The sequence below is a fragment of the Falco rusticolus genome, chromosome 4 (assembly GCF_015220075.1).
Source record: "Falco rusticolus isolate bFalRus1 chromosome 4, bFalRus1.pri, whole genome shotgun sequence".
NCBI lineage: Eukaryota > Metazoa > Chordata > Aves > Falconiformes > Falconidae > Falco > Falco rusticolus.
Window position 1 is genome coordinate 29,694,339 of NC_051190.1, and position 22,222 is coordinate 29,716,560.

At 38.8% G+C, this 22,222-nt stretch overlaps 1 protein-coding gene across 4 annotated transcripts in view; it reads right to left on the reverse strand.

Moving 5' to 3' along the window:
* SDK1 (sidekick cell adhesion molecule 1) overlaps positions 1-13,004 on the reverse strand; it is a 412,303-nt gene extending 399,299 nt beyond the window's left edge. For 2 of the 4 annotated variants that reach the window (XM_037385087.1, XM_037385084.1), the window contains exon 1: positions 11,005-12,735. In XM_037385087.1, coding sequence (XP_037240984.1) covers positions 11,005-11,476 — 472 coding nt within the window. In that variant the 5' untranslated portion in view covers positions 11,477-12,735. Of the gene's footprint in view, positions 1-11,004; positions 12,736-12,832; positions 12,869-12,941 lie in introns of those variants that run through there. The other 2 variants (XM_037385086.1, XM_037385085.1) reach the window with 2 other exon arrangements.
* Between the last annotated feature and the right edge of the window lie 9,218 nt (positions 13,005-22,222).

Below are 22,222 nucleotides of genomic sequence, written 5' to 3' on the forward strand. Positions count from 1 at the left end.
AAAAATTACTATGTCAGAGACTGTTTCTAATGTGTAAGTTTTACTGAATGTAGGCTAATTGGTTATAAAATGTGCCATAATTTACCAAAGCATCAATGCCTAATCAGTTCATGCTGCAATGAATTTCAAGTAAACATGAGTAGTTGTGCCATTAATTCTAATAAAGTGACAGCCAACACTTACTCCACTATAGTGAACACTTGCACAAAAGCTGGCCTATCAGAATTTATAATGTCCAGCAGCAATATAGAAAGATATTTAGAACACTAAGGACACTTGTAAGAATTGTTCTGGTACGTAAGAACATTTGTTAATATCTAAGTGTGAAAACCCCCAAATACTCAGCACTTTATTTTTTATATACTATACGAAAACTTTGACCTCATTTGTATTAAACCATCAGGACAGATATTAAATATTATCACTGATCATTTATTAACCAAATAACTCTTTTTGACCAAGCTGCACAAGCACAATCTGACAGTTACTCTTTTGTTTGCCAAATCATCAGAGTAATGAAGAGGAGCTAAGCTTTTTGTCATTGCCCAGCTGTACTAGCACATGAGGATTGAAAACTTCTGGGGACATAACTTCAGCTGAGATCAGAGTAAACCCTAGCAGAGAGGTTCTTCCCAAACTGAAGAGTTTACACTGGCACTGGTATCTGAGCCACAGAATAAAATGAGAAGGTTAAAAATACTGTCTCTTAATTCATCTGCCACCAATTCATACTGATAAATCATTTCCCTTTATTACCGTACTTGCCAGTGGGTGAAAGCTTTTGTATTTTGTCATTTCTAAGTACAGAAAAATAACTCCTAGTTACTGATCTTTGATAATCCCTGACTTATTAACTATCACAATGAAACTAACGATGTCAAGGGCAATGAAAACACATTCCTATTTAGCAAGAGTAGAACCTAGACCAAAGAATGCCCTTTGCTGAGCCCATTTGGACTCACCCATTTAGGGGAAGCCACCACTGCCTGCGAGGTAATTGTAAAAGCTCTGTCTGGCTAGAGCTTCCTCTGCTGAGTTTTTAGTGTCATTTACTGGTGTTTTAGTTGTGCATTAGTTGTGCTTAGTTCTCTTTTCACTGACTACCAACTTATAAAGGAAATTGCCTATAGAAAGGAAATACTAAAATAGATTTATTCAGCATAATGTCAAAAGTATAAAATAAATTGAAAAAAGTTTTTTATCTCTATTCAGTCAAAGAGCATTTAGGGTGAAACTGATACCACATTTGTTCATGACAGCTATTTTGCAGGCATCAAGCTCCCATTCTGCACCCTTACAGATGAAAAGTATCCATCTCTGCCCATAAGATTAGGACAATCCCATTGCAAAGCCATCATATATTTTCTCACTGGCTGCTCCACTAATTTTTTTTTATAGTGGAGCTCAACAATTTGAAAATGTCGAAAGTTTAAGTTTTAGATCTTACCTGGATTTCCGTAACAGAATTATTAAGATCTGTGCTCTTCAAATCTTAACAGGCACAACAGTTAACACTGCAGACTTTTATTGACACCAGTATGCCACAGATGTGTCTGTTCAGGTTTTGGGTAGCAAAAGACATAGCTATATCCAGTATACAAACGCTGAAAATTATACTCATAAGAAGCTTGAATGGGACTAACAAGGCAACATTTTGATTATGACACATTTACATAAATTACTTTAGGTTTTCAAAATGCACAGGTAGGAAATCTACCTTGCTCTGTTACTCATTGCTACTTCAAACTTGTGGATAAATAGATTTATCTCCAGTCACCTAACATTTTTCTGCTGATGACTTCATTAAACAATAACATCACCAGCCTATTTTGTTATTTGAATTAAGATAGAATCAATTAACCTATTCTCACATTTCCAAGAACAGAAACACTTAAAAGTGAAATTTTAGCCTTGTTGTATTGATAACAAGCACTAGCATGAAGAGGCTCTACAAACAGAAAACACCCCTCAGTCTACAAATTTCAAGACGTTACTGTACAAAATATGTATTCTTTTCAAGAGGAAAAACACCCCACAGACCTCTCATTAGTTCTTAAAAGCTAAGAATCTCACACACTAGTTCCAAGAGAGAAGACAGAACAGAACTTTTTTCTTTTAAGATTAACAAGAAAGAATATTATTTTCTTTTAAAAATATGTTATTTTAAAAATGATGGTTGTGCATGCCGATACAGGAAACAAATTGAACAGTGATGCACACATTGTTCTCCATTTAAGACACGTCTGATGTTGCTCATGATAAAGTAGTAACTAATTATGTTTGGAAAAAAATATTTAAAAGGAAATGGGAAATTAGTTGATAGCATTTACCTTAAAACTTGTTGTTTGAAGTGGCATGTATTAAAATGGTTTTAAAAAGTAACTTCAGTTACTCCCTCTTCAAAACCAAATCTAACTTCTTCATGGCAATAAAAATAGCAAAAGGTAAAACACAGGACCTCTTGCCTTTTAGTCCTATGCAACATTTTTGAAAAACAATGCCTGGGATAATCTACCAGTAAACAATCTTTCTGATTATCTGCTGTGAACAAGGTCTTTCAGCACAATAAAAGCCCTGCTTCAGATAATACAAGTGTCCTAGAAAAGCTGTTCTGTGTCCAGTTAGAGGACAACTAAGGAATCTGTTCTATATTTCACATGTAAAATCAAGGGGTTTAAAATACCACCTGTGTTTTACTAGCAGTTGGCATAATTTGTGTTACAATAGCATGTAGGAGCAATATAATCAGAGACTAGAAGCACATGGTGGTAGAGGCTCTATCAACCTGGGACAAAAAGATAAAGCAAATAGAGGACAACAGTGAGACACACAGATGGGCGTAGATATGAACAATAAGACAGTCTTCATCATGGGACAACAGTATTTCTAGTGCATTATCAGCTCAGCTACTGTAAAAGGGTTTTATGCATCATAGAAAAAAAGTGCTTGAACACTTTAAAGGACTTATTTGTTCATGGACAAATTTGTTCTCCTGAACAGGGACAGCAGGGAAGAAAGCAAAAGGGTGGTATTTTACAAACATCACGTTAGCATGGTAGGTTAGAATCTGAGTTTATTCAACCTCTTGATAGCGAAGGAAAGAAAACAGTCCCGAACCATCTGCAACAATAATTAGTTGTACCCTACATGCACACATTCGAGGCGACTTAAAAGTACACTAATCAGTACACATATTTAGAAATACTGACAGAATTCCCTCTACCTCCTGCCTCCCACTTCAATACTACAGCAGCATGTCACTTGCCATGTGTTCCATGTTATGACAAATCTATTATCTTTGAACTGCAAGTATGACATAACACCATATATTTCTTTTCCAATCACCGCATACAGTTTAGGTATTTCAGAAGTATTTAGTCATAAATGTCCTTTGTACTTCTTGACAGATAAGAAACAAGGAACATCCCCCAATGTGTAAGGAAGGTAGCAGTGGCTATGCTGTAGAGTCTGTGTTTAACACAAATGTTAGGTGAGCAAACAGTACACCAGTATAACATAATGCATTTTTTCTAAATGTCTTAACATTTGAAATATTTGCATTATAGTTCCATTACTTCCTTAATAACTTTCATTAGAAAGTAGCATGGGTACCTAGATTTCCTATGAACTCAAATGCCAAAGACATATATCAAATCCACAACATCCTCAGCTAATAAATATACAAAGTTAGACAAGTATGAATCTGAGGATGAAAGCTGTGTCTACCAGATCTTCTGATTCTATGTCTAATAATGAGTTACAAGCTTCAGTTTGAGCCTGGAATCAATTTGGGACCATTTTGGCAACATGTACACAGAGCTACGTATCATTCTTCTCTACTTTCTGGTCCAAGAGGGCTATACCCAACAAATTATTTTTTAGGTAACTTGTTATACCTAGGAGTTTATTAGAAAAATATATGGCTTATGGCCTGAAAGACCATAAAGTGGTTTAAAGAGACCTAAGGGACAATGATTTATCTACCAGAATCAACTTTCTCTTCAAACTGCTGCAATAGAGCATGGAAATGTGAAAAACAGGATTAAAGATTCAAGTTATCTGCTTAAAAACCGCAAAAGCTTTATCATTTATCAAAAATGACACTTCAAAAGTTATCTGGATGGTGTGACGTAAGATTGTACAAGCCAATTCCACATATTGCATAAGGTGGTGTTAAAGACTTCCTTTTATTAAAGTTGTTGGAGCTCATACCACCGTTTTTACCTGCTGAATCTGTGTATTAGATATGAATGTTAGAAAGTAGCATCTGTGTAATTTGCAACTTAAGTTACAAAGTTGCTTTTTTTAAAGTAAAAAATATTATTCCCATTATCGGTCTCAAGAACAGAAATATAACGGTATTAAGGGGAATGTCTGTATTACCCAACTTTAGCACTTGCTTTATAGGCTTAGGTTAGGGAAGACTTTCTTTAGGAAGACTCCATCTAACAGAGGGAGAAACTCACTGAAAGAGTCTTTCAGAGAAGAAATCCAAAGCTAAGCCTTCTAAACAACCCCTTTAAAGGCACCAACCTTTCTATTTTCTAGGCCTCCACATGTCTGTAAGAAGCTAGGCACTGTATATTCCCTGTCTGTCAGTCTGCAGACTCTCTAACAATTTAAACTGACCTTAGTGATGGCTGCCAGGGTCATGGGCCCTGGCCATGCATTCCCATCAGCTCTTTTGCATTGTCCCTGATGCTTGTGTTAGAGCTGGTTCAGAGACGTAAACAGCTGAAAAATAACTTTAAAAACACTTCCTTTAAAAAGCCTAGATCTAAATTTTTAATATTGGTGAGGGTGACATCTGTATTACACCTCAGCAGCATTTCACACATAAAACATATGATTATGATTAGCAACAGAATAGTATATACCTAGTAACAGATTTATTATTTTTCACAGTAAGGGCAGAACAAAAATAACTCTTAGTAAACCAAAAACACCAATGCTCCAGATACAGTATATAAATACCCTGCACGTCTAGAAGCCAAGAATTTATATAATGAATAGATTTTACAAAAACAGTCATATATGTTTAAAAGTGATTAAGTTAGTACGCACATTAAAATAAAAGGTTCCTCCCTTCTCAGCCGTGTAACCCCTTGAACTCAGACTTGCAAGCGTTACATGAACTAATTCCTACAGAACCTACTGGAAGTTCCAGGGCTGTGACATTGCAAAGACTATGTCCATAAAGGAATCAGAAAGTTTTACTTACATGAAAAAAGTGTCATCTATTTAATACCTAATTATAACCCATAAACTGAGAAAACAACACAGTTCCCATAAGGAAGCGAGCCAACTATTACACATCTCCAATGCAACAAACTCAACTAGGCTACATGTGAGGCCACTTATCAGAAGAGTCTTAGGGAACGAAAATTACAAAATTGTCTGAAACAGTCTGTAACAAGAGCAACATCAACCCAGGCAGAAATAACTCCAGAAACCCCAGCTTCTTTGGGAACAGACCTTTCATGGAGTTACATTTTTGTTCTGCATGAATTGTATGGGTAGTGAAGGGTCATCTTTGAGGCACATGGAGAGAAGAGTCTTTATTCACTAGAAAATACTCAATAAAAAATAGAAACCACATCTTGCCAATAACTTGCTTTCCAGCTGTAATAACTGTAAGTAGTCTAATCCAATGCCACGCTATAACTGCTAATAGTTCTTCTTTTAGTCCACACAAAAGTCATCTTGTGCTGAATTTAAAAGATTTGAACTAAATGAAAGATGGAACCAAGCACTGACAAGAAAACAAGGTACTGAAAAAGTGATCAGCAAGCAGTATTCAGTCTTAGTTCTTGTTACATAGACAGTAAAATAATACGTATCAACTTAATCATAATGCACATGCATACAGAATTCAGATTAAAGATGTACAAGCTACCTTAGGTCTGGCATTTTCTAATCTCCAGGCAAATCTTATAAAAAATTATTCTAGATTATATGTTTTAACTTCAAGAAAACACAATTTTGAAAAGACCAAGAAATCATCAATTTGCTCTTTAAAAACTATTTAAATACATATTATATATGTACATATGCAGAGAGGGGAAGAAAGGCCTATTTCTGCAAAGAGCTCAGCAGGAACAAGATTTTGCATCATGAGAAATCCAATTGCCTCTAGTCTGCCCACATATTCATTACAGCAAAAAGGTCCAAGCGAACCAAATAACTAGTCCATTCAGAATGTGATGTTCACTTACAGCTGTATACAGAGTTGTTAAATGCATTAATATCTTTTATTTGAATCAAGAGTGCATTCAAGACTTGTACCTATGTGCTGGTAAGAACAATAAAACAACAACAACAAAGTCCCTCTGAGACATAAAAAAAGCCCAAGCCCTCCACTTTACAGCTTCCTAATAATTCACTTTGACATCATTTATCAAAACTTCTATGGTTTAATCAGAGAGACAATCTTTAAAATATTAGCCAACACTTGCCTTTGTTATTCAAAATATATGACTATGCACAAAGATGACAGAAGCTTCCAGAACAACCTTTCAAGGACTACGAGCCATGGACGCTGATTCCCTTCCTTTCTTCTTAAGTCGTGTGAAAGTCACACAGCATAACTGCCGTAACTTCTCTCTCCATACCTAGGCCACTCCGGGTCTAAGCATCTTCTGGTAATGCATGGAAACAACATTGATAAACACCTATTACATATGGTCTTCCTTCACCCTTAATAGTACTATCTATAACACTGTGGTCTCAAGAAACTATCTGAAACACTGTACTTAAAACATTAATAGATATGTATACATAGCTCTTTCAATTTGCTTTGAGAAGTCTTGAGAGTACATTTTTTTTCCAGCAAAACATAAGCACATAAATCAAACCTAGATTTACCACAGTAGAGAGTTAGAAGTTGCATAATAATAGCCACAGAAAAACCCAATTCTCTGCATCCCACTTCTATTTAGGCTAGGCTTGTGTCTACTCCTCCAAATCATTTTTTAAATTATTATAATTATATACACAAAGAATTTACCTGTTTAAAACTAGAACATACTTTAAATGTTCATCTAAAGAAAAGGAACATGAGATGTCAACCCAATACAAATTAATGAATTTCCAAAAAACAGTAACAGATTTTTTTTTAATTAGAAATGCATCATGCTACATTTAATTCAGAATGCTTTTCACTCTCCAATAAGTATTGCCCTCACATTTAACCATCTCTCTGTCCTTTCAACAACTAAATAGTCTGTGCAAGTTGCTTATGATCTCTGCATCTAATGCAGTTCAAAATTTGCTTCAAAACACTTCCTACATTTAGCGTATTTAGAAGTTACACCAGATGAAATATTTGTATTAAAAAATTCGGGCCCCAGAAACATTTTCTTCTATCTTCCAGGTCATGGCTCCTGTCAAAGCATCATAGAGCTCAATATCACCTTAAATGCACATCCAGGTACATGTACAATTCCGAATTAGAGATTTGATCAAGTAGCATAAAAAGATTACACTTCTACGGCTGTAAAACTGAGCAAAATCAGACAAGCTTCTCTTTCTTAATATTTAAAGATACCCATCTCCTGCTGGAGAACCTTAAAGCTTTGCACTGCTTTTATCTATTTTAAAATAACTCTGAACAACAGCCATCAAGCCAAAGAAGTATATTTTCTAAGTATTCTTTCACTCTCCAACAAAACTAAGACATTGGGAGGGTACTTAAATCCATTAAGATGCATGTAGAGTAGCCTCTAGCAACTTCCAACCTATTTAAATAAGCAGAATTTTTCTATTTCCATACAAATATTCTAGTATTTTAGTAAACATTTTGCACTTCAGTAGGCATCAGTGTTTTTTAATCTCATACATAACTAATAAATTCCAATCCTGCAATGAGCAACAGGACTACGCCCAGACATGCTAGACCACCGAGCTAGACGTCACTGCAGGATAATGTTCTTCTAAGTACATTAGTTAGTTACTGTGTCAAAATTATTCAATTCTACCATCACCTTGCAAATTCTAATTTGATAATTATAGTGATTATCAATTAGCATCTCATCACTATTTGATGACACACAATGACTTGAGGCTAACTAGAACCTAATACTCAAATTTAACAAAATGCCATGAAAAGAGTCATCATGGCAGAGGCCAGCAGGCATAAAGAACTCAGTAAACAAAGAAATGTGCAGCCTAGTAAGCCAGGTGAGGCGCACACATAGTCTGTACAGGTGCCTGTGCAGACGTGCAGCCATTACAGAAGTGGAAGTACCACTCTAGGCTGTGTTCATGGGACAGGCCACAACCTTTATCATTTGTACGTTTCTCCCACCCAGAAAAATCACTCTCTTGACGAGAAGGTCTGCACTAACAATACTAAGGTCTGAAGAGAATGCTTTTTTTTATTCAGTACTATAAACCACTGAGTGTTTTGCAATAATTAAATTAACTCTGAAAAGAAAAAAGAAATTAAATAAGTAATTATATCCATGTAACACAACTAGAAGACAGTAAAGCTGAAGAGCTAAGTACAAAATGAATTTACAAGTGGTTTTATCTACCGTTTGCCTCTAGATCTACTTTTACATGGATGATCATTCAAGCTGAGAGAATACTCAACCAACCTGTTGCAGTTGAAAACCTTTTCTTCCATTCACCTTACAGTATAAGATACTTAATCTCAACGACTCTGTCTGATGTGTTTCCTATGAACTAAGAATTTGCATTTCAGTATGCCTGAAATATTTCGTATTTCTTTAATGCTAAAATAGTTATTATAGAAACACTAACTGGTTATAGCACAGTATTATGATTCATTCAAAATAGCCATGGTCCATATATTTAGAATGTTCATTTTTTTACCATATAAAAAGATTGGAGTCATGTAATTCTCTCATGCATATGACCACATCATTCCAATTAAAAACTTTCTGTGGCTATAGCAGAATTTCCATTTTCATGAAGGACTTTTATAAGAATTGTCATCTTCTCTCTAAAGTAAATTTTTGCATAGAAATGATGAATGTATTGGAATCCATTAGAATTCAGAGTGCGAAAAGAACCATAAGTTATAAATGAATAAAAATTTTGTGAAAACCTAACAGAAGCGCTCTGCATTAAGACCTCCATGCTGGTTTACGTGTCAAAGAATTTTTAGAGTACTACTATTTGCACTTTCTGCACTATATAAAAATAAAAATGTATTCTGTTTCTGCATTATATAATTTTATCTTCTGTTGTTTAATGTCTTCTAAACTCCATACCTTCATCTGCACCAATATTTCTCAGAAATAACGCATCTTACTCTCTTCACTTCCCCTCCCCCTCCTAAATACTGATGGGTGAAACTAACTTGGTGGTAGGACTTTTTTTAGGACAGTTTTTAAACACTACATAACTCCCTGAGGTATCTATTACATATATACTACTGCAAAGGCATAGTAACCTGAAATAAAATATTGACATTTTTTTCCATACTATGCACTAAACAAAAGTTGCAGTTCACTTTTTAATCCAGTAAAATGGCTAGTTTACTACTAAATTACAGAAAACTTTTTACATGGCATCTACGTTTATGCCTGAATCACTGGCACTTGAAACCGTCTTATATGAAAAATTTTTGAATTGTTAATGTAAACAGCAATTAAGAGCATTTGATTTCAAAAATGAAGCATCATGTTGGCATCTATATCAAGAATAACTACCAAAAGGAAAAAAAAAAGTCATGAATTTTAATTTGCAGAGAGAATTATTTCAGGTATGTCTTGTTTCAGAATAACAATACCCTGTGAGGGCTTGCAGGCCTCAGCATAAGTAGTTTGAGAATAGCAATGACAGCATAAACAAAGCACTGAAAAAGGTTTATTAGGGTGGAGTCCATTATTAAACACTGGATTAAAACACTTCTGTATCCTGCGGCTCCAAACTTTCTGAGGATGCAGCAGTAAACCCTGAGCAGACAAACTACAGCAGTCTTGGCTTATAACCCCTCTTCCTCAACACACAAGCCCATCCAGTTATTAAAACTGAATGCACCGTTGTTCCCTATGAAATACTTGAAAACAAAGAACTAAAACACAAAGACCGTTCCCCTTCATAGAGTATTAACTTCCGCTTCTAATAACTAACTCATCGTCCCACACGATACAGTTCTGCATTGTCCAACACATACCACTTCAGTCAGACAATGCACACAGCAATAAAACTCAACCCAGCAAAGAAAGTGAAAGCTGCGTTTGTTCAGCATGTTATTTGGCGCAGCCAACTGTAATGCTTCTGCCTGCCATTTATTGTTTACTCTGTCAAAGGATTATTAAGAATTAGGCTACATTTGGCAATTTTTTGAGAGGGGAATTTACATGCAAAGTGACTGACACTTGATATTTAAAGTCTATTGGTCGACTCTGACCCTTCATTTACAAGTGACTCATTTGACTGCAAGGATCTCTGATGTGGAAATGCTCAGATACGAATCAATTGCAGTTTTTGTCTCGGGTAAATGTTACTTGGCAATCCAAAAGAAATGAACAATGCTGGAACCGAGGTTCACATAGAATAGTACTCATATGTTTAAAGAATTCCTTTTACATGCCTGATTTAGCTCTAGTCGGCGGATTTATGACTCCCCTTCTCCCAATAACTTATCTCAGTGCACAGTGTTTTTAAACACACACACACACACGACCAGCAGTTAACTCTTTTGCTGCCTGAAAAAACAGAAATGCACAGACATATTTAAGTAAATTAAAAAAGCAGGTTCTGTCCCCATAGGGCTTTTGATTCTCTGTGGGATAAGGGAAGGGTAGGACAAGAAAGGGAGAGAAACACGTAGGTGCAGTTGGCAAATCCCTGTTCCATAAAGAAACGATTGTAAGACACGACCATTCCTACATGAGATCAGCTCTGTGCGAATTCTGCAGTTTACCTCTGATAAGGATAAAGTACAAGGGTTTCTCTGTACCCGAGCGAGATTCCCTTCCTCTGAGAAGGCAGATGCAGCATTTTTACAAACAAAAATGTCTCTAGCCCTACCTTGTGCCAGTGCTTGCAACATGTGGAGCTGAAGCAACAGAAACGCCCACCATGCCCGACAGAAGATGAAAGAGAAGTTTAACTTCATCATCATTCCGCCTCGCCTGCTATTCCTTCGGGCAATAATTTCGCGATCCACCTTTCTTTCAGCGGTTATTGCCTCACTGATCCCCATCCGATCCGACAGTCTGGCACTCCTGACAGCGCTTTGGTCACTGCTCGTTCCGCACCCCGAGGCCGGGCTCTCTGTGGTGGGTTGGGACCATCGCCTGCTGTCTTCGCCCCGGAGTTTGGGGGGAACTGAAGCCCCCACTTCAGAGGAACGGCGGACTCTTTGATTTGTGCTTACTGTGCATGCAACCCGAAAGCAGCACCCCGTGTGCCTCCTGGTATGATAATCGCCACCTAAGTCAATGTTTCTTGTGGAGGTATTGATTGCACCAAAACAACCAGTCAGAAATGTGAAACACATGGTTTCTCTGCACTGTCACATCCAATACCTTCAACAGAGAGGGAGTAAGTTTATGGGCGTCAGTAATTCAGTAAATCCGGATCCTTCAGCAAAACAGAGAAAGACTGATCCATCTTAGCCACCAGCAGACAATCCAAAGTGTACCTTTCATACCGCAACCATCATCAAAACTGTGACCCCCGTGATTTTTATGAAGCGTGGTGAGTTTTCCAGCATGAGTCCCATTGTCCTGTAAAGACCTTGCAATAGAAGTGTTAAATTCTCGTAGAAGGAGAGGTGGGGGTGGGGAGGGGGGGATGGGGGGTGGGGGAAGCGTCCAGAGGGGGTGGGAAAAAAAGCAACCCCAACTGAAAGTATCTCGCTATTCCTTGCGCTAAGGATTTATTTCAGACAATTTCAAGATTAGCCATGCAGACAGGGTAGTCTCCAGATATCCTCACAAAGCTCTGCATAGTTTATATTAATCGGATTTTCCTTTGGATACAAATCTCTACCGTCAATAGAAGGGTTTGAAGGGTCCTCAAGCAGGTAAATTCAGCAGCCCTGGCTGTGATTCCAGCTCGCTGTGCAGTCAGTCTGCCACAGGCCAGTGGCGATGTCACTTGAACTCTCACGTTCAGCCGGAGGTAGGAAAACCTCAGTTGATCATATCTCCCTCCTCCTCCAAGCCTGGTGCTGATCTTTTTCTTGCAGGGAGACCACGACAAAATTCACCTCTAACACGTAAAGCGCTTTTTTTTTTTTCTGGTCGGCTGTGGACGCGGCAACGAAACAAACCCTCAGCTGGATAGTGTCCGGAGCGGGGGGAGGGAAAATCTCCCGAAACAAACAGCAACAAGGTGAAATCCTTCCAGCTTTGCTTAGATGGACTCCTGCTTTCCTTATTTATGCAGCCCAGGGATCCTGGTTCCTCCTCCGAGCGTCTCTCCCTCACAGACGCTGTAAACACAAGAGGGAAAGCGCTATCACAACAGCAGCAGCGGCGGCAATAAAACCGTACCGGAGAAAAAAAAAAAAAAAAAAAAGCGCTGGAGGTTTTACTTTTAAACAATGCATCGGGTACTGTTTCAGTCCCGCCTTCCCTAAAGGGAAAAGTTTCGCAGAAGACTCCCAACCCCCCCTTCGCTAAAAAGAAAGAATACGAGTAGTTTTAAGAGAAGTACACCCAGGATACACGCAAGTTAAAAACAAAGCACCTAAGCGCGAAGTTGATCAAACAAAAATCTCGCCAGCTCTTCCCCCGCCCGCCCCCGAAAGACAGCATGAACTTTTCTCGCCTCCTACAGCTCCAGCGCGGTTTTAACCCTCCCCTGGCAGCCGGCTCGCACCGCGCCCGCCATCCCCCCGGGCGCCTACCTCGCCGCCTCCGCCCGGCGCCCTGGCTCCCCTCAGCTCCCGCACAGCCGGCAGCCGCGCTCCCGCCCCAGCCACCGCACCTCCCGCCCCCCCCCGCCCCTCAGCCCACCTTCCCCTGCCCTACACGGCGGCGGGGCTGGGGCTGTGAGGGGGAGCATCCTCCGCGGAGCTGAGGAGGGAGCTGCTGGATGGGGGGGGGGGAGAGGGGGATGTCTGTGGAACTGTCGGGACTGGGCGGGGAGGGGGGAGGTATCTCCATACAGGTTTGCCTGCCGGCTCTCCACAGACGCCGGAGGAGGAGCCCACCCACCCCCACCCGCCGCGCGCGCACAGCCACGCGCTGCCCCGCCGCCCGCGCGGGACCTGCCCGCCGCCGCCTCGAACGCGCTTCGCCCCGCGGCTCCGCTCCTCCCCCTCCCCCCCGGATGGCCCCGCCCCCAGCCCAGCCATTGATTGGGCGGCAGGCGCGCGGGGCCGGGCCAGGGCGCAAGAGCCGCGCTCGCGCAAAGCGGAAGGGGGGCTGTCCCGCGCCCCTGCGCTGGTTTAACGGCCGCGCGCGCGCCAAGCGGGGGCCCGCTCCCCCCTCTTCTCTCCCCGCGCCCCGGCCCGCAGCCGCGCGCGCCCCCTGAGAGCAGCCTCTGCGCGGCCCCGCGCTGAACGGCCGCGCGCCTGCGCGCCCGGCGGGACGTTGTGCCGCGTCTCCGCGCTCGCTGCGCCCCCTCCAGGCCCGTGAGGCGCCGCCGCTGCCCGCGGGCGCCGGGCACGCCCGGGAAGACTGGGGCGCGGCAGCCCCGGCGGGGCGCTCCCCGCAGCTCCGCTCTCTGGCCGCGGGTGAGGGAAACCGCAGGTATGTGGCGAGGCCGGGGAGCCCGGGGCGCAGATTAACCCCCCTCCTGCTGTCGCTGCCGGTTGTAACTCAGCCCGCGGGGCCGCCGGCGCAGCAAAGTTTCTGGGCTTGGCTTGGCGTTATCCGAGGAGTTTCTCCGATCCTGGAGTTGGAGATTGGCAGCCGGCTTGTGCCCTTTTTTCCTTTCTGACAAGCTGTGTCTTATGATAAAGTCATGCAGGCAAACATAGTAAATTACCACATCAACTGCAAGGTCATTTTTTTCCATGTTATTAATGGCTGGCACCGTGGGTTTCTGGCTGAGGTATATTACTCAAAAAAAAAAAAAAAAAAAAAAAGCCCCTTATTCTCATGCCCTTGCTATTTTATAGCATATGAAAGGATGAAAGGTGAAATGTTCACAGTTTCCACACACTCCCAACACAGGTGAAGAGCACGTGCTGGTGCGGTGGCAATGCCTGCGTGGTGCGTGGAACCCCCGCTCCTCAGCCGCGCCATCTCCCACCCAGGCCATCACACCTGCGCAGGCTCCTGGCTAGCCCTTTCTCCTGACACTCCTTTCGTATCTCACAGGTAAATCTTGTCTGCCAGGTTTTCATGTACGCTGGTGCCTGCTGCTTCAGGTATCAAACAGGTTATTAAGGTTTATGACGTCCATTTTCTGCCCTTCCTTTTTCCCGGTGTGTAAAAGCTTGTTGATCCTATGCTCAAGAAGTTGCTGTACTTACATTTGTCTCTTCTGTCACCTTTTCCTGGTAACTAAAAGGTACAAGCTGTACTTCAACAGCTGTGTCTTCCTTGTGGTCAATAAAGTGTAAATAGCAATTCTGTTGTATCTCTCATGTCACACTTTCCTTTTTTTGTGTGTGTAGAGCACATGAATAATTATCTACAGATATCAGGACCCAGTGCTTACGATTTTTCCCTTCAATGTGTCCGTTTTGAGAACAATGCAAAATGAACCTAGATTGTTTTCATCTGTGTTAAGAACTGACCTCAAGGAAGTAACAATCTGTAACTCCCATTGCGCCATTAATAGTAGTTAATTTACTGCAGCATGAAGAAGCTTTTCATTTAATGGTAATTTTGGGTGGGACTGATCTACCTTAACTGGAACTGGGAAGTACGTTTAATTGTGTGTTTGGTGGTTGGTTTTTGTTAGGTTTGGTTATGGGGTTTTTTTAGTACTGTTAACAAAGGAGCATAGGGCTGCTGATGGAAACTTCCGTTTAAGGTTTCAAATTCAGTTTGACCTCTAGAAGAAAAAAGTACTTTGTGCTTCCTTGTAGGTTGCACCTTATTGTCTAAAGTCTGCTGAAAGAGTCACCATCAAACTGTTACATTTTAAAACCATGATGCTACAATAGAGAAACACTACTTTAGGTTACCTTGTTTAATTTTAGTGAAAGCTTGTTTCCTCTTGGAATGAATACATTTTCTTGTAGCACTTTAAATTTGTTCAGTGTGCAAGCATAGTAATAGGATGCTAGCCTATTTTCATCCTTCAGGCCTTGCTTTTTGAAAATTATTTAAGTATGGTAGTGTGTCTTATAGTTGTCAGCTCCACATCTTAGATGAAATGTTTTCAATTTCCTATTTCCTTATTTTTAACAATAACCATGTCACAGAGGACAACGTTTGTGGTTGGGGTTTTATTTGGTATATGCCTTGGTTGTAATAACTGTACTTAATAGTGTTCAAACAACACCAAAAAAAATCTGGTCTTGATATCTAGATTAGTAAGAGTGTTTCACCATTTTACTTTCTTTGTTCTGTACCTGCTTCTTCACTCTTCTGCTGCATGCATGTAACAAGTGAGGAGCTAAACCGTGAAACATGCAGCAAGAAGAGTAGTAGGAGAACTGATCTCTCGCCTAAAATAGCAGAAACAACAAATCTGATGCTCATGAAGAGAGAAAAAAAGAGGGGATGGGGTTTCAGGAATTTTAAAAGTAAGTAAAAGAAAAGAAGCAGCAATGTGGTCAGTTTCATTTAAAGGTGGAGAAAATGAGGTAACAGAGCTTTTATCCAATGACTGTTGTGTTCTGCAATGAGCTGTAAAAGTGGTAAGTCTTCTAAGGGCCGCAGACTTTTGTATAACTAGTACAGAATGGTGGGACATTTTATTTACATAAGTGGTGAGACAATGAGACAAAAGAGAAAGGAATAGAAGGGTCCGCTACTCAAGACAGGCCACTTAATGAAAGATAGCTTTCTAGCCAGGAAAATGAAATCATGGAACTACTTCCAGAGGAAAATCTTGCCAATGTTGTACGACTTTTAATTCTTGGTTTCCTTTCACAAGACTTTACATCTTCTAGGGTATAGCTTATTGACTCTTTCTAGCATTCAGAGTTAGCTAAACTCCTTTAGAGAGAGCATTCTTATATACAAATAATGTTATATGCTTTTTTGAGAGATGCAGCAGGTTGTTTTGATCTAGCGTATCTCCTGATGCAGTCTCTGGTTCTTGCAGTCATTGATGGGTAGTACCCAGCTGGAGTGTTGATTTTACCAAATGTGAAGTTTTTTTCAGCCAGGTAATGGCTATGGTTTCCTTGCCTATTTTAGTCCTGTAAGCCAAGTAATTTTCTTCCATTTATTCTTCTACAAAAAAAAAAAAAAAAAAAAAAAAACAAACCAAAAAAAAACCCCAACACAGAATAATTTTGTATTATATGATATTTTCTACCAGTTCACTTTCTTGGATGATGGCTTACTCTACCTGAAAAATTTAACTGGTAAAGAAAAAACCCTTACCAAAAAATTTGAGGATTAAGTGGAGACAGATATGAACGCTTCTAACAGGTGAAATCATAATATAGTATTGCAACCTAAAAGGTAATATTCTGGTAAGATCTTTGTCATAAGTAATGTAGAACAATTAATATTTGTAATTCCTTGGATAAAAAGGTTTTCTATAGAAGGTATAGATCATGTAGGTATCGTGAAAACACTGTTTTGTGGTTTGTTCCTACACTTCCTTTTTCCTTCATTCAAAAACTTAAAAGCACAAAACTCAGGGCAAGTGATTACATTGACTACCACATGGCTGTCCCAGAAGATTTTTATATTGCCTTTGCTTTTCTCCCAAGAGGGACAGAGCTTTAGAAAACAATGAGTATGTGAGTAGAAAGTAACTTACTTTCAAATAGGATTGTATTTCAGCATACTAAATCAACCTGAATGCAGTAAACTACTGGCAGGGGGCTAAAATCTTCCTTAATAAGGGTATATTCCCAAGAGTCACTAGCCAGCTGCTTTGCTTTTATGGTGTAAATATGCTTCTACATCGATAATAAACATTGGAAGAGAAGAAAAAAAATATCACATTACATAGCTGGAAGTCTCAGGGGAGACATTAAACAATGACTTCACCACACTTCTGGAAGTATCTTCTGCAGTGAACACTGTTGCAAGAATGAGAATAACTCCCATTAAATTTTACTAGGCTTAAATAACTTAATATGGTGTCAGTTATAAAGCCCCAAAACAAACCGAATGACAGATTTTTTTTCTTCTCCATGTGGCTTGAATTTACATAAAAGAAATTAGAATTAGATTTATATACCTCTTAGGTCTGATTTCAAATTCAGAAATGCTAGCAAATTCAGAGTTAAATTCCTTCGCTTGCTGCTTAATACGATTGTGCTTAGGAGTCTGGGAACAGACGAGGTACAGTTCTAAGGCACAGCGGTAAAAGTTGAGGGCAGAGTGAATAGATTGAAACGGATGTTTCACAGCTTTTATGAGTCTAAGAGCTATCCTGGTAGAGCTGTAGCACAGCTTTATGTTCAAATACAGTTAAGCTGATAGGGACAATGTCTGTACAGTCAGGAGAAGGAGCTACCGTCGTTTCTGAATTATCCAATCTTCTGTATTATCCTAATGTAACAATAGGCTTTCCTAGTTAGCTATCAGAAGGAATTCACAATGACCTAGGTATGTTGCCCTGCTGTGTTTTATGGAGTAGAGAGTAAGTGAAGTAACATAAAGGATCAAGACAACAGGTTCTGCGGTTTTGAAATGTAGACGTTTGAAAACATTCTTAGAGCCTCCTAGAGGAAGACTACAGGGGCTGTAATGATTCCACTCCAGGCAAGTTTGGCTAGAATGTAGAGAGAGATCTTATTTAAGAAGTCTGTGTCTTCAAACACTGGCTGGTCTGGCTATCCAGCCATGGGTTGCAGGGATTGCCCTTTCATGATTCAGATGATGCCCCAGGTGTAGGTGACCTGAGCACTTTGAGGAATATCTGAAACTGCCAGTAAATACTAGGGAGGACTTTGGACAAAGACTAAATCCTTTGGTTGTACCTAACCTTTATATCTATGAGTGCCATCTTGGTAACTTTCTCAACCTTCTAGTTGAACAGGAAAAAAAATTAAATAAAGCAGAACCTGAAACCTGAAGTACAAAAGAAATCTACTAAATAGCAACTGAATATTACTGCTGAAATACATTAGTGCATCAACTTACACTTGATCACACTAGGTAGAAGACTTCTCAGAGTGTGGTTTTAGCTGCTTTTTTTCCCTCCTTTCTGTGTTTTTTTTCCCTCCAGAACTCAACCAAAACCCATCCACAACATAAAAAGGTACTGCTGCTGCAGGATGTGTTTCAGGTAGAACATAAAATGTTAAGCACTTTGAAATGAGATTAGATTTCATGGTGTTTTCTGTTTTTCTAAGTGGTAACTTTGATATTCGAAAAAAAAAAAACCCCAACAAAAACCTGAAGTCATATGCCATGCAAGATGTGTGTGATGTATAAGACCCAGTGTGATTTCTGTTGATTACAGTTTTCTTAAATTCCTTATCTTCTTGTACTAAGATGCTATAACATGACCACAGTTTCACCCAGAGAGGATGCTAGTTCAATGGCTAGTGAACTGATTCATCTCCTATATATTTACTTACAAAGACATTATGAAGACTTAAACAATATTTTTGCAGTCCCTGAATAGTGTTGTAGAAGATGGGTTTTTATCAAGTGCATGGGTTATTTTAAGATGCAGTATAAAGACCTTGGTTTAAGTAGGCAAAGACATCTGTTGAACATTTTGTGATGGGATTACATTACTACCGTGAAGAATAGTGTTAGATTTATACATACGGATCACATTCCAAAAATAGCATATTTCTGAGGTACTGTAATTAAGCAAAGTAATAGATGTGATGAGTTAATTCATTGTTACAATCCTGCTTTTTTCTGAATTGATCAACACTATTCTAATGGAATAACCTTAAAAGAAAAATTTCATTTATTGCAATGTGATAAACAGATAATAAGAAGGATGATGAGAACAATTACCACAAGGGCTTGAGCAATCACACTTGCTAAAGGGGATATAACTGAGCATCTCAGCCATATTACTGCTGTCGTAGTCCACAATTTGCCCATCATATAAAATAAACAGGTCATGAAATGAGCAAGTAAGCTTTAAAGAATACATAGAAGGTATTTACAGTGACTGCAGCATTGGCAACCTTAGTTATAAATTATTTTTTTTCTCCATAGGATATGAAAAGGTATTGATTAGTAGTGTTTTAAATTAAGATTCAAATCCAGAGGAATCTGCCACTGTGGGGATGTCAGCAGAGAGTTTTCTGCCATAATGAGACCATTGCTTGTCTTTTAATGACATTTTGGCTTTATTAATCTTTCAGGTCTGCATACTTGTGTATCCAAGATTTTCCCAAATTTATTCATAACTGAAGTTGAGGCATCAAGCTTAGATACCGTAATTCCAATTTGCAAAAATAAAAAAATGACACCAGACACTGTCAGTTCAGAAAGATGAAGTAAGAGGGTTAATGTGAGCAAGCCATTGTGCCAGTTGGTTTCTACAAGTACTGCTATTTTGGCATAAAATTAAAGTTGTCCCAAAACATTTTTCCCCCATTTGTTTGGTGCATAGGGTCTTCACCAGCAGGTTCTTATCTTTAGCAGCTAATATAATTTATTTGTCACTGCTGTTCTCCTTGGCTGCATCCTTGTGTATGTCAGCTTACCCCTTCTCTTGACTGACTGTCTATAATTCAACTGGCATCTAATCAGTGCTTCACTGCTTTTCAAGACTGGTTCTTCTCAATTCTGTGATTCTTACTTTCCTTATGAGCTTTTATTTTTTTAAGATCAAAAGCAATTATATTATATCTTTGAATCTGTTCAAGATAGGACAAGGGTCCAGATTAACACTGAAGAGCTTTCTTCTTCACAGGTCTCTTACCATGATGCTACCAACAGAAATTAATTTCATAGAAATCCAGGCTGTGGACACAGACAGTACATTTTATCATTCTTGTAGCTTTAGCTCAAGGTTATTATTGCTATTCTGTGCTCAGAAGGGAAGAATGCATACTAATTACAGAAATTTTATCTTAATTTCCATAGTAATTAAATGTTATTTTAAAAGGCTAATCTGAAATATTTTGTAAGTGATCCACTTTGGTGACACTCTTGCACCATTTTCAGGAAAGTTGTGAAAATATATTTAAATGTGCACTAAGGTCTTTTTACTTGATTCAGATTCAAAGTCTCACCTTTCAATAGTAAACACATTATGAAATGCATATTCCTTATAAAAAAAAACACCCACAACAAAGAAAGTCACACCAATGGTAAATTTAAACAGCAGCAGAATATGATGATAGCATTGACTGCAGTAGCTGAAGAGAAAATTAAGCTGAGGTGTAAAAATAAAATAAAAAGTAAAATATAACAATCTTTATTAAATAGATTTATGTTTTAAAGAAAGTAGCAAAGCTTTGTGGTTATTTACGTAAAACCACTGATTTTTCCCAACTACTCTGTAATATGTATCGATGTGGTAATTTAGAATGCTTATACTTAAAACAGATGCCAGCATTATTCTTCAGAGAGTACTCAGAACAAAGTGAGTGTGAGACAGATGGATGCAGAAAAATCAATAGTTCAGAGAACTACATCAGATGCATGCATTTCGCATAGGTCAAGTTTGATGAAACCTAAGTTTCATGAATCAACACTTCCAATGCAAATAATTCACACTAATGGAAAAAACCCACTGTGCTTATATGGGATGAATGTAAATACACTTTTAAAATAATTGTTAGTGAGTTGTAATATGATCTAACTCTTGTAGCTGGTTTACACTTACATGTGATTATACTACTGCAGGGACTGGGGACAGCAAAAGATTGCAGATTTTTGTTTTAATAATGAGTTTAGCAAGATATGGAAAACTTCACGAAATTTAAACTGAGTGGCAGTTGCAGTACAACAATGCTACAGGTTTTTGGCTTTTTAAATGAACATATTGTAAAAAAACCCTGTAAACCTTCACATTAATATTTAAATCTGATCTCATTTCTGAATTTGTATGCATATAATCGGTTTTTAAGTATTGCAGGGTTACTATAATATGACCTTCCTTTGGGACCAGCTCAGTACAGATGACGAGGTGGGATGACATGCTATGTAAAGCAGTCGGTAATCAGGGCTGGACTCATATTGCCTTAAAAGTGAAATAAAGTAAGGTTCACCCCAGCCTGGATTGGTACTAAGAAATATAACTTAATTCTGAGCTAGTGTGTTAGTTGAACTGCTGCAACTCTACAGATAGTACTATTACTTTACATTTTATGTTACTTCTGGTTTACACTGGTAAGGTGAAAAAACTATGGAAATTCATGTCTTCTGTTTTTTCCCCAGAACTATAGTAGATTCCAGATCAGACACTATGTAACGTTAGACTGAGGGCTTCTTAGTTCTGTTCAGAATGTATATCATTGCTCTTTAAGACAATCTTATAAAGGAACTTTAAAGTCCCCTCACAAGGACAAAAATTAAGTAGATAAGGGTGAAACTTCAATATCGAGTTGTAACTTTTGGGTTCATTTACTCACAACCTAACTAAATTATGAAGAAGTTTATAAACTTAAAAACCTATAAAACCCTAACTGTTAATAACTAGGACTAACAGATCGAAGGAAGGCAGTGCATACACTACCCCTTATGGACACAACTCTGTGTATTTTTCTTCTGTGTTTGGAGAGAAATAGCAATGTCAAAACTGATACTTTATAAGAGTCACAAAGAAAAATGCATAATATCTTCAAGTTTATGATGTTTGGATAAAAGAATATAATATACAATGCCTGGATGTACTAGTTCTGTAAACTATCAAAGTTCTTTTTAACAAATCTTGAACTGCCATTAGAAGTTCCAGAAGCGTGAAAAGAAAACCCAATGTTGTGTACCTATTTTAAGATTAAACATGATGCCACAAATAATCCCAGACATGTTAATAGAAGATCAGACATCATGCACTGAAAGGCTGGTAAAGATGGAAACAGTAGTAACAAAATTAACAACCAGCGCTGACTGATACGATTTTTATGGAAAGCAGATATTGAACAAGCATGTTGGTGCTTTTGATGAGATTGCAAGATTGACAGATAATCTCCCATTGTTTGATTTAATACACTTTGACTTCAGCACTGTCATTTGGCTATAATGTCTTGCATGATTATGTTTTTTTTAAAAAAATAAAAAGCACA